The following is a 12,182-nucleotide window of genomic DNA, read 5'->3' on the forward strand; positions in this document are numbered from 1 at the left end:
CGCCCTCGGAGGCCCCATTCGCCCCCAATTTCCCGGCAAAGTGAGCACGGCCTTCCGACTGCCGCGACCCCCAGTCCCGCGCCCAGGTGTCCCCACCCCCGTCCCCGCTCTGGTGACACTGCGGCAGCGCGCGGGCGGGGCGCACCGGGGGCGGGGCCGGCGAGGGCCGCGGGGGGCGGCGCGGGGGGCGTTACCATGGCGGCCCTGCGCGCGTAGCCATCCCGGCTCGCAGAGCCAGAGCCTGTGCGCGGAGCCGGAGGCCGGGGCGCCAAGGCCGCTGGAGGGGCGAGGCGAGGCGGAGGGCGCCGGCCTCGCGTAGATCTCGGGCGGCGGGTGAGCCTCCGGCCCGAGCGCAGCGGCTCAGGCAGTGACTGAGAGTGTGGCGCCGCCGGCGGCGCACGGAGGATGCAGGCCATGGACGCTGCCGCGGCGGATTTTTACGAGGAGGACGGCAAAGATTTAGACTTCTACGACTTCGAGCCGCTCCCCACTCTGCCGGAGGACGAGGTGAGCCCCCAACCCGCGCTGGGACCCCCACCGTTCCCCACGGAGGGGTTCGTGGAGAGTCCCCAGGCCCCCTGCCCCCGGGCCAGGTCCTGACAGCAGGGGGATGCCAAAGCCGTTCTCACCATCAGCACCAGCCTTTAACGTTTTCCACCAGAGGGGACAGGACCGTGGGATGCCACCTGGGACAGCAGCGGGTGGGCTGTCACTGAAGAAGTTGGCGCCCTGCGGGGGTGGGCTCCGGATTACAGCTGTTGGGGGGATGAGCGTGGGGGGCGCTTAGCGGCAGGGCCCGGGCACTGTGTTCCTCCTTGCGGAGGCCCTAGGAGGTCAGTGGAAGGCGCCGGGCAGCGGAGCCCAGTCAGGCCAGGCTGTTCAGGAGCTGGGGGCGGGGGAGGCCCCCATGACTGAGGGCTGATTCCTGCCCATAGAGGACAACAGTGGCCTTCAGTCAGGAGCCCAAGTCCTGAGCCCCCAGCCAGGGTGCAGGGGGCCAGGGTCTCTGTCACATGGGGCTTCTGGCCATTAACTGGGCCACTTTGCCCGCGACTCTGTCAGAGACGCCTCCCCACCCGCCTGGGTTTGTCCCTGTAGCTCTGGCTTCCCCGTAGTGCCCCACAGACCGTGGGTTGGGGTCAAATGAATAAACTCCGTGGCCCTTGAACAAGCCAGTCCCCGCCACACGAGAGGTGGCCCCCAGAGGACGCAGCTGCTCCCGAGAAGACCCTCTAGTCTCCCAAGGCTGGGGGTCTGTGCAGATGCCCGTCCCAGCCCCTAGCAGGTGCAGGCGCCCATCCGTGGGGTCTGCTGGCGCCGTGTGCCCTTAGCAGAGCGCTGTTGCAGTACTGCCCTCAATGACAAGACCCTCCACGTGCCCGCCTGGCCAGGCTCGCCAGCGAGGCAGACACAGCCAGCCCCTCCTGGGCTAGAGGGGGTTCATAACAGCTGAAGCTGCGGTCCCCAGGTCCCTGGCCCTCAGATGGCCCCCGCGCACTTTCCCAGCAGAGCTGGTTCTGAGGACAGAGGGGCTCATGCCCTAGAAGCAGCCCTTCTGGTGGCAGAGTCTGTTGAGGAGGCTGCTGAGGCAGTGCCCCGGGGGGCGGGGGCTGCCTTTCCCCCCGCCCTCCACCCCCACCCCGTGGCCTGGATTCCGCGAGAGAGAAGGCTGCGGAGAGGAAAGGCAAGGGAATAAAGAACCCTGTGGATATCTCCATGGCTTTGATGGAGCAAGAAAGGGTGCTCCCAGCCCTCAGCCTTCAAACACTCCCCCCGGAAGGATGCATTTCTGAAGTGTCTGTTGGGAGACTCATGTCCCCCCCAAATCACTCTCCAAGGCAGACGCAGATGTGGTTCTCCACATGGGGCCTTTCTGCACTGGCTGCCCCACACTTCCAGGGCGTCCTCCATGCCTGGCACACCGAGCCGGTGACTGATGCCAAATAAACAGGACAGGCAGAGCCGGGATTTGGACCCAAAGCCTCAATCCCGAGCCCACCGTCTGTCCTGCGGCCGTGCCCTGAGGCCGCCTCCTGGTAACAGTGTCCCCAGCGCCCCTCGGGGCTGGAGCAGCCCGCAGCTGTGCACAGTGCATGGGGCCGGGGGTCCCCATCATCCTGTGGCCGTCACCTCCAGGTGAAGTGGGACGCCACCTTTGTAGTAGCATCCAGCCGGGAAGCTCGGGGCTCCTCAAACTTCTCGCACCCTCCCTGGCGAGAGGCACTGCCTTTGGGTGTGTTCTCGTGAAAAAGGAGGAAAGTCCCTGCTTCCTGCACACGTTGGGTGTGGTTGGTGTTGAAGGTTTTAAATCCCCGCCAGGGACATGTGACTGCCTGGCACAGCGTTGTGTAGTCAGGTTGTATCCGAAAAGCCATCCTGCGTGAGAGGAAGGAGGGCCGTGCTGGAGGAGCCCCCGGAGGGAACCATGGCCAAGGACAGAGGGCAGCTTCCAGGGAGGGACGGTGGGTGCCAGACCCAGGACTGTACAAGCCACGTGAGACACAGGCATTTGCTGGTTATACAGCTAATTATATCACCTGACCACAGTGAGCTCAGGAGATAGAGCTCCTGGAACACAGGAGCCCCTGGAACGTCCATGCCCTGTTGTGACCCCAGAGAAAATCCAAATTGCTGGTGGCCACATGAGAAAACGTTTGACTTCATTATTATCAGGCAACACAAAATACACCCGCTGCGAAAACCTTCCCGCACGCGCCAGGTTGGCGAGAACCAGAAAGCCGGACAGTGGCCCGGGTTGGCGGGAACGGGTGGTAGCGGCCCTGCCTCTCTGCCAGGGTGTAGGGCGGATGGAGTGGACCAGCCTCTTTGGAAAACAGTTTGGCATCCGATAGTGGAGAGGGGATGCCTGCACTTGTGTCCCAGCAACTTCAGTCTGGGCACCTGCCCCAGAGACACATGACCCGTGGGCGACGACGCATGAGCCCGAGAACTCAAGGCCGAGACCACCCGGGGGGCGTGCTGAGGGGGCTGGCACCGCCCAGCAAGGTCCTGGAGGTCATAGCCCGCCCGGTCCCTGGCCTCCTGCAGGCAGCACCACTGCATCGGTACAAGCGAAGGCCGGGGTGCGGATCAGGCAGACCCCAGGCCATCGGGAGGCAGGTGGTGCCACTGGCCTGCAGGGGCCTTCGGGGGGCAGGGCGTCTCCCAGTCCCCAGACTCCCCCAAGGGGAGTCCAGCAGGGCGTCTCCCCAGCATCTGTGGGCCGGGAGCTGGGCTGGGCCTGGGCATCTGAAAGCAGATGGGGAGCATTTGAAATATGCAGAATGACCCATGGGTCCTGTGGCCCCCACGTGGCCCTGGCTCGCAGTCTGCGTCTGCAGGGCAGAAGCTCCTGCATGGCTGGCGTGTTGCCGTCACTGGACAGCGGCCTGTGGCAGGAAGCCAGCACTGCCCTCTAGGACCCAGACTGGCGACAGGGGCTGCCCTGGGAAGCCGCGTCCTCCTGCCTCCCAAGCCCCTCTCCCAGCCAGGATGGGGGTTCAGTCAGTGCCCACACAATTGCAAGGGGGGCCCTCTTTCCTGCCCTGGGTGGTCTCCCCCTCAGATCTCCCCCCAGAGCCCACCCAGGCAGCGCCTTGCTGGGCAGTAGTGAGGGGTGAGGTGCGAGCTCCGGTAGGCTTTCTGGGTCTGCCCGGAAGGCTGGCTCTATACCCAGGAGATGGAGCTGGCCGGCAATGACCAGGTCAGGCCATGTGGGCAGCGGCAGGAGGGAAGTCTCCCCAAGCCTGCAGCAGCCCCTGGTGGGTGCCCGGAGGCGAGGCTGGAGCACAGCCATCTGGAGGAGCCTCACTGGCTTTTCTGTTCGTAGCACGTCAACACACACACACACACACACACACACACACACACACACACACACACACACACACACACACACACACACACGTGTCTGTCTCGGCCCGTGAAGCCCCTGCCGGCCTCCAGGCACCGTCCCCTTGAGTGTGGATCGGGGCCTCATGGCGTGAGGCTCAGGGCCCACGGGGTAATGAGCTGCCCCTCTGGGAAGAGCACAGGCTCCCATCGATCAGGGCTGGAATTTGGGGGCAGGTGGTGGACTGAGGGGGCCTAAATGGCCAACACCTGCTTCCCGGTCTCTCCCTGTCCTCGTCTTTGGCCCATCAGCCAAGGCGGCCCAGCACCCCCGCCTGCCCTACTTGGGCCGTGGATTCAGGCAAGGAAGGGTCATTCTTCCTGCCTGGGCCAGAGCAGGATGGACCAGGGGGGCGGGCTGCGGGTCCCAGAGGGAGGTGACCGCAGGCGCAGTGTCCGGGATCCATCATCATGTGGCAGGACCTGCCCCGGGCGTGTCGGGGGCCTTCCTGGAGCTTGCTTCCGCTGAATCCCGCCTTCCCCTTGTAACAGTGGGGTTTCAGAGGAGCTAAGACCAGTGAGTGGAGGCCTTAGCCACACGGAAGCGATGACTCAGGACCCACGGAAGTTACCCCGTAGAGTCACGCAGAGAGTCCCCCCAGCGGGCGCTCCCCATGAATGGGTGCAGGTCTCCAGCTTCCCCGAGGAGTTTCCACCTCACCAGGGCATCTTTCCGCTGGGCAGGGGCAGCAGAGGCCTGGGCCTGAGCAGGAAGCCGTGCCATGGTTCTGCCCTGGGCCCCCATCTCCTGGCAGCACATCTGTCACAGCTGCGTGCCAACAGCCAGTGGAGAGCCAACGAGGCCTCTGTAGTGGGACTGGCTCACACCCTCCTAAATAACCAAGCCCATGGGGTCCTCGGGCTGTTCACTGTGCAGGCCTCTGTGTGTACGCGTGCATGTGTGTGCATGTGTGCACAGGGTGCCCAGGTGTCTCTCTAACCAGGCCTCGCGGGCATCCCTGGGAGCCTCGGGCTCTGCTGAGTCGTGAGGGGTCCTGGGTGGGGCAGAGAGGCCCCCAGGTGGAGCCAAATCAGGAAGACCTTTTATCAGCGAACCCGGGGAACCCAGCCGGGAGATTTGGAAGCTGAGATTTCTGGTTCACGAGCCTCTCTGCCGCGCCAGTCTAATCGTGTGCTCTGCTTTTTGCTATGCCCCGTCCACCCTCCTCCTAGGGTCAGTACAATACGGGAGCCCAGCAAGGGGCTCTCTGCTCTCAGAGCCGCCTTTTCCTCCTCCATCTTAACCACCACCCCCCAAGAGAAAGAGCTGGGAGGGCCCAGGAGGATGTCATTGAGCCCCTCCCTGGACTCAGAAGGAACAGACGTGGGATGAGACTAGTCACACGGGCGGACCTGCTGCATGCCCCTCCTGTAGCCCCCCCCGCTGCCCCGCACACCACGCGCTGCTTGGCCAGACACACACACAGCGGCTGCTCACGCTGCTGCTTTCCTTCTGGGTTTAAACCCTTCATCTCCTTTGCTGTGGTCAAGGCCCCCGTGCAGTACAGGTGGGAGAAGTTCAAGGGCAGGAGATGGTAGGCTCCTTTTAGGACCTGGCAGCTTGGCTACACGTGAGAACATCCTGTGTGCTGGGAGGATGGAGCAAGGAGGCTGGAGGGAGAGCTAGGTGGGGGGGGGGCGGGAGCAGGGGCACCTCTCTTCTGCAGCAGCCCCAACTCATCCCGACCCTCCACCCCCAACTCACCCCGACCCTCCACCCCAACTCACCCCGACCTCCACCCCCAACTCACCCCGACCCTCCACCCCAACTCACCCCGACCTCCACCCCCAACTCACCCCGACCCTCCACCCCAACTCACCCCGACCTCCACCCCCAACTCACCCCGACCCTCCACCCCCTGTCACCCCGACCTCCACCCCCAACTCACCCCGACCCTCCACCCCAACTCACCCCGACCTCCACCCCCAACTCACCCCGACCCTCCACCCCAACTCACCCCGACCTCCACCCCCAACTCACCCCGACCCTCCACCCCAACTCACCCCGACCTCCACCCCCAACTCACCCCGACCCTCCACCCCAACTCACCCCGACCTCCACCCCCAACTCACCCCGACCCTCCACCCCCTGTCACCCCGACCTCCACCCCCAACTCACCCCGACCCTCCACCCCAACTCTCCCTGAGTCTCCACCCTGCCCTCCGAGTCTGCTCCCCCAGGCCCCAGCTCCCAGCCTGGCTCCCTCAGTCCCCCTCCCCTCCTTAGGCTGGTGGTGCGTGAACACACAGATCCACGGAGCTAACCAGGGCGTCAAACAATGGGTCAGAAAAGGGCTGTGAGGTACAGGGTGTCTGATGTGTGAGCCTGTGTATTGTGTGCACCCACTGATGAATGTGTTTGTGCATGTGTGACTTGCGTGAATACATGTGGGCACGTGTGTGGATGTGTGGGTTTTGCATGCCTGTGCATCAAAGTTAGTAAGTAAATGTGTGAGAGCTGTGTGCATGTTGGCGTGGGTCCGTCTGTGCACACACGCCTGACAGATTGTGTTCGCACGCTCTGTGCACACGTGTGTGTGAGTGAGTGTGGGTGGCACAACCACAGCTGAGTCAGACCTGGAGGTGGAGCCCGCTGTGTGGGCGGCCTCAGGGTCTAGCTGTGCAGGAGCCACGTGACCGTGTCCTCCACGTGCACCACCCGGAGCCGTTGTCCAGGCAGCTCAGCAGCCGTGGTGTCAGGAGCGTGTTCGCGTGTCCCGTGACTGTCGTAGGCTCACGTCACGTTCACTGGGCTGGCGGCTCCCCGCGCACGGCTGTGCCTTCACGGCAACAGCTCCGTCTTCCCTCACCTGCTCACAAGCTGAAAAGGTGAGGCTCCCTGCGTACCCACCGAGGTCTGTGCGCTGAGCCCGTGGGGCCGGGCCAACGGCGGGGGGCCGCACAGTCTGGGACCGAGGGCAGGCCGGGCAACGCCTGCTCCAGCAGCAGCTGACGGTGCAGCACGTGCTCTGCGGCTCCCGACGTGGGACGTCGTCTGGTGGGGTTTCTTAAGACGTTGCCGAAAACCTCGTTCCAGACGTGGAATGAAACGTTGCGGCGTGGCGTCTGCTTCCCGGGAGTTGTCTGGACGCTGGGGGCCGCGGGGGCCTGTCCCCAGGCCTGCTGCCCCTGTGCTGGCGCCCGCAGCTCAGCCCAGGCCTGTCTTGCAGGAGAACGTGTCCCTGGCCGACATCCTCTCCCTGCGGGACAGCGGGCTCAGCGAGCAGGAGGCCTGGGCCGTGTGCCTGGAGTGCAGCCTGTCCATGAGGAGCGTCGCCCACTCGGCCATCTTCCAGACCCTGTGCATCACGCCCGACACCCTGGCCTTCAACACCAGCGGGAACGTGTGCTTCATGGAGCAGCTCAGCGGTGAGGCCCGGGCGGGCGCCCGCAGGGGAACGTGAGCGCAGAGTCGGCCTGAGTGGACGCGGGCCCCCCGTGGGCCAATGGTCCCGGAACCGGGTTTCCATGGTAACCTGCTGGTACCTCCGCCCCTCCCCACCGCTGTGGGGCTCGGGATGCACTGGTGCTCGCAGCTCCCCATCCCGGGAGAGCCTGGAAGCCTGTCTTCCCCAGTGACCCGGGTGGGGGGTAGTGGGAAGGGAGGGTCGCCGTGTGACCCGGCGCCTTCTCTTCCCACCCAGACGACCCCGAGGGAGCCTTTGTCCCCCCGGAGTTCGATGTGACTGGGAACACCTTTGAGGTAAGCGGCAGCAGGTGGGCCAGTGCCCGGCCCCCCTCCGACCGTCACCCGGCGGCGGTGAGTGCCTGCGGTCGGCACGCCCACCTCTGTCCCCTCGGGTCCCCAGCGACTTGGCCACAGCGATATCCCGCGTCCAGCCGCATGCTTCTCACTACAGCGCGTGGCATGTTGTCTGAGTGCGAATTTACTATATTTAAGATGTTAAAAGCGCCTGAAATGACCGGTGGTGACTGACGGGGGTCACAGCTCCTCTGAGGGATTGGCAGGGGCAGCTCACGGCCCCGGAGAATCACCCACGAGAGTGAGAGGCAGCCACGCCTAGAACCGAGGCCCCCAGGGCCCCTGGGCACCCCCAGTGCAGCGAGGTGGGCAGGGGGCCTAGAGAAGGGAGGGGGCCCACTCCTGCTGCTTTCACTTTCTAAAAAGAGCCTCCTGCTGCGTCTTAGCTTCTGGAATTTCCTTTTATGTGATTTCCCTAGACTCCTCCGCACTGGGTGTCATGTCCTTCGTGGGGGGAGGCCTGGTGGGGTCAGTGCTGCTCTGCGTGGCCTCCGCGTGTCCAGCGAGAGCTCCCAACGGGCCGGCGGGGTCGCTTGCAGAGCAGGGCAACTCTTACCTGAGGGGCTGCCTGAGGTGCGCACCCACCAGCGCCCAGAGACCCCTCACCCCCTCCTGCGGGATGGGTTCCGCTGGGATTGCCAGGGGTTGCGTTCCTGTCGGTCAGGACAGTGGGCTTGCAGGTGGTGGCGTGGGGACCCCCTCTGTGGGAGAGCCCATTTCTATCCAGTTGCTCAGCTTTTCTGCCTGTATTTTCGTCCGTTTTGTCAGGACTGCAAAAGCCATGTCCACCCTGTGTCTCACTTCCTTGAAGGCGGCGGTTCTCAAACTTTTTGGTTCTTGGAACCCTTTACACTCCTAAAAATCACTGAGTGCCCAGAGAGCTTTGTTTGTGGGGGTTGTATCTGCCAGCACTCACTGTATTACAGGTTAAAACGGAGAGATGCGTAAAAAGTCTACCTGTTAATTCATTCAGTGACAGCCGTAAACCCACTGCATGCTAGCACATATCACATGCTTCCGTGAGAAATAACAGTATTCCCCTCCAAAGAAAACAGTGAGGAGAGTGGCATCGCTTTACACGTTTGTAAATCTCTTGAATGCCCGGCTCAACGGAGGCCTGGGTCCTCACGGCCGCGTCTGCATCCAGTCTGCTGCGACAGCATAGGCCCGCGGCCCTGGCAGCCTCCGCGGCCTGTTGCTGGGAAATTGTTTGGCCTCTGGAACCACGCTTTGAGAAAAGCTGCCTGAAGGCATCCTCTGATGGAAAAAAAAGTTTCTCATTTCTAAAATAGTCAAATTATTGATGTTTTCTTTCACTGTGTTTTTTTGTGCCTTAAGAAACCTTGCCAGCCTCAAGATCCAACAGATATTTACTGACATTTTCTACCAAGAGCCTTAAAGTTTTGTTCTTCACATTTAGTCCACCTGAGGCTGATTTTTTTAAAATTATTTATTTATTTATTTGGCTGTGCCAGGTCTTTAGTTGCGGCAGGTCTTTTAGTTGCAGGATCTTTAGTTGCAGCATGTGGGATCTAGTTCCCTAACCAGGGATCGAATCAAACCCGGGCCCCCGGCATTGGGAGCGTGGAGTCTTAACCACTGGACCTGCAGGGCAGTCCCGAGGTTGATTTGTAATGTATGTGAGGCAAGGATCCAAGTTCATTTTTTTTATATGGATAACCGTTGCTCCCAGCTGTTTGTTGGCTGGCCCCAGTACACGCCACCTAAGCCATATACACCCCAGTTTCAGACAAAAATGGGTCTGCTTCCCGGGCCTCTGGCCTAGTCCATGGCAGTCTGCCCACCCCTGCACTAAAGCTGCGTTTATTGACCCCAGCTCCGCCACGAGCCCAGCATCTCACAGCGAACGTGCCCGTTCCCTGTTCTTTTCAGAAGCGCTCTGACTATTCTTAACTCTTTATTCTTCCATAAATTTTAGAATTAGTGTCAAGTTCCAGGAAAAGCTCTGGTGGCATTTTGACTAGAATGGCTCTGAATGTGTAGGTCAGTTTGGGGAGAATTCATCCCCTATAGTATGTTATACATGGTATACGTCTTCATTTATTTAGCTCTAATTTACTGTGTCAGTAACATTTTAAAACCTTTATTGTAAGTTTTACTTGGATATCCTTTACTAGTTTATTCTCAGGAATGAGGTATTTTCTGATTCTATTCTAAATGGGTGGTCATCTTTCTAATCACATTTTTTTGCTTTTTGGGGCAAGTCTACAGAAATGCAGTTCACTTTAACATCTTAATCTTACATCAGCCATCTTGGTAAATTCTTTTATTATTTCTGATAACTTATAGAGTTTTTTAGTTTTTCTGTTTAACTGATCAAATCACCAGCAGAAGGTGGCAGGCAGTGTTGATCCCGCTGTCCAAAGGCTTGGTGCCAGGTTCCCCTTCCAAGTGTCCTGAGTGGGCCTGGAGCAGCGGTGTGATGGGGTCAGTGATTTCTCCACGATCCTAAGAGAGCTCTTCCCACCTCCCCACCCTGGATGACATTTGCAGCGGCCCCCTGAGGTCCCCGCTGTGCCAGAGGGATGGGGTTCTATCAGGAAATGCTTCGGCATACTTAGAAATGATCATGAAGATGTTAATGTCTCCCTTTTTTATTTTCTAGCATTAAGTCAACCTTTCCTACTTAGAGAAACCTAAACTGGCTGTGTCCGATTTTTTCTTTACACCGTTGCATTTGATTGACTAATGCCTACTTTGGGTCTCTGTGTATTTTTCTCGAGTGGACTGGTAGTTTTCCATTCTGTTGATGTTTTTGACTCATGTGAGCCATCAGGACTATCCTGGCTCTATGTAAATGCCCCCGCTTCCTTTGCCGTGTAATAGTTTATGTAAGAATGGGATGGTCTGTTCCTTCAGAGTCTGGTCAAACTTACTTATGAAGCCATCTGTTTCCTTGGAGCAAAGATTTTTAATTGCTGCTCTATTTTTAATAATTATAGGATTTATCTGTTTTGTATTTCCTATTGAGTCAGCTTCTTGGTAAACCATATGTTTCTAAAAATTGACCCATTGTTACCTGTGTTTTTAAAGTTGCAGGTGAGGTCCTTTCTGAATCACTGCGTCATCGTAGGCGCCTCTTCCACTCCTTGGATAATTTATTTGTACTTTCTCTTGCCAGCCTTGCCGAGGGGGTGGGGTTATATATTTTCTTAGTTTTGTCAACAGAAATAATCAATAATAATTCATAATAGGAAAGGAAAGAGTGTTATGTGAGCCAGACTGAGGACTATAGCCCGAGAGACACAGATTCAAGAAGCACTTGAATCATGTTCCCCAGGCTACAAAATGGGGAAGGCTTATAAAGGCAAAATCCACAAAATTCCTCAAGTTGTTTGTCAGGAATTAGGATTGGAGCTGCAAGAAGTAAGGGTGCTGGTTAAGCATGATTGGTTGGGGTCTGAAATGGTGGCATAGTTACAAGGAGAGACTTGAGACCTAAGGTTGTGGGTGGCAGCTGCTGGCAGATACTGTTTTGAGAACGGCCCGTGGTGTCATTGAGTCTGATAGGGTCCCGAATGCAAGTTCTCAGGGATGCAGGAATGTGTCTGAAACCACATCCACAGCAGCCACCTGGCTCCATCCTGGATGCCTGAACCACAGTTACTCCATTTTGATTTTTAAATATATCCTTTTCTTAAACGTTAAAGCAGTTGTACAATGTGTGTTCAGCAGGGCTTAAGACAGGCTGCTCTAGATGAATGGATAAAGAAGATGTGATATATATGCATATGTGATATAGGTATATATGTGATACACACACACGCAAACATACACACACAATGGAATACTACTCAGCCATAAAAAAGAATAAAATAATGTCCTTTGCAGCAACATGGATGGACCTAGAGATTATCATGCTAAATGAAGTACATCAGAAAGAGAAAGGCAAATACTATATGATATCACTTATATGTGAAATCTAAAATATGACACGAATGAACTTTACAAAACAGAAACAGACACACAGACATGGAAAACAGACTTGTGGTTGCCACGGGGGAGGCGGGTAAGGGAGGGGTGGATTGGGTTTGGGATTAACAGATGCAAACTATTATATACAGGATGGATAAACAACAAGGTCCTACTGTATAGCACAGGGAACTATATTCAATATCCTGTGATAAACCATAATGAATATGAAAAAGAATATATATATGCATAACTGAGTCTCTTTGCTGTACAGCAGAAATTAACACAACAATATAAATCAACTGTACTTCAATAAAGTAAAATTTTTAGAAAGACAGGCTGCACGTGAGTGCAGCTAACATGGCAGCAGCGAGCACACAGTGATTTGCCCCCAGAAGGACTTGCCGGGCCTCCTCTCTGCACCCGTCAAGTCCACCACCTTCCAGAAGCCTTCCCAACCAGTGGATCCCGTGGGGATTTCTCACCTCTCTGATGTCCTGTAGCCCTGATCTCCTTAGCAGCCCTTCGTGTAGTGAGTGCTGAGTGAATGTCAATAATGAGTGTAATTACTGTTATTAATATTATTCAATGACGG

General features: G+C 58.0%; 1 protein-coding gene across 2 annotated transcripts in view; it reads left to right on the forward strand.

The window, feature by feature from the left end:
* Window positions 1–405: 405 nt before the first annotated feature.
* KNDC1 (kinase non-catalytic C-lobe domain containing 1) overlaps window positions 406–12,182 on the forward strand; it is a gene marked incomplete at its 5' end in the record, with an annotated part of 58,483 nt that continues 46,706 nt past the window's right edge. For both annotated transcript variants that reach the window (XM_082607700.1, XM_082607699.1), the window contains 3 exons: window positions 406–507; window positions 7,062–7,260; window positions 7,536–7,594. In XM_082607700.1, coding sequence (XP_082463826.1) covers window positions 406–507; window positions 7,062–7,260; window positions 7,536–7,594 — 360 coding nt within the window. The remainder of the gene's footprint in view (window positions 508–7,061; window positions 7,261–7,535; window positions 7,595–12,182) is intronic.

The sequence above is a fragment of the Mesoplodon mirus genome (genome assembly GCF_964341445.2).
Source record: "Mesoplodon mirus genome assembly, chromosome: 2".
NCBI lineage: Eukaryota > Metazoa > Chordata > Mammalia > Artiodactyla > Ziphiidae > Mesoplodon > Mesoplodon mirus.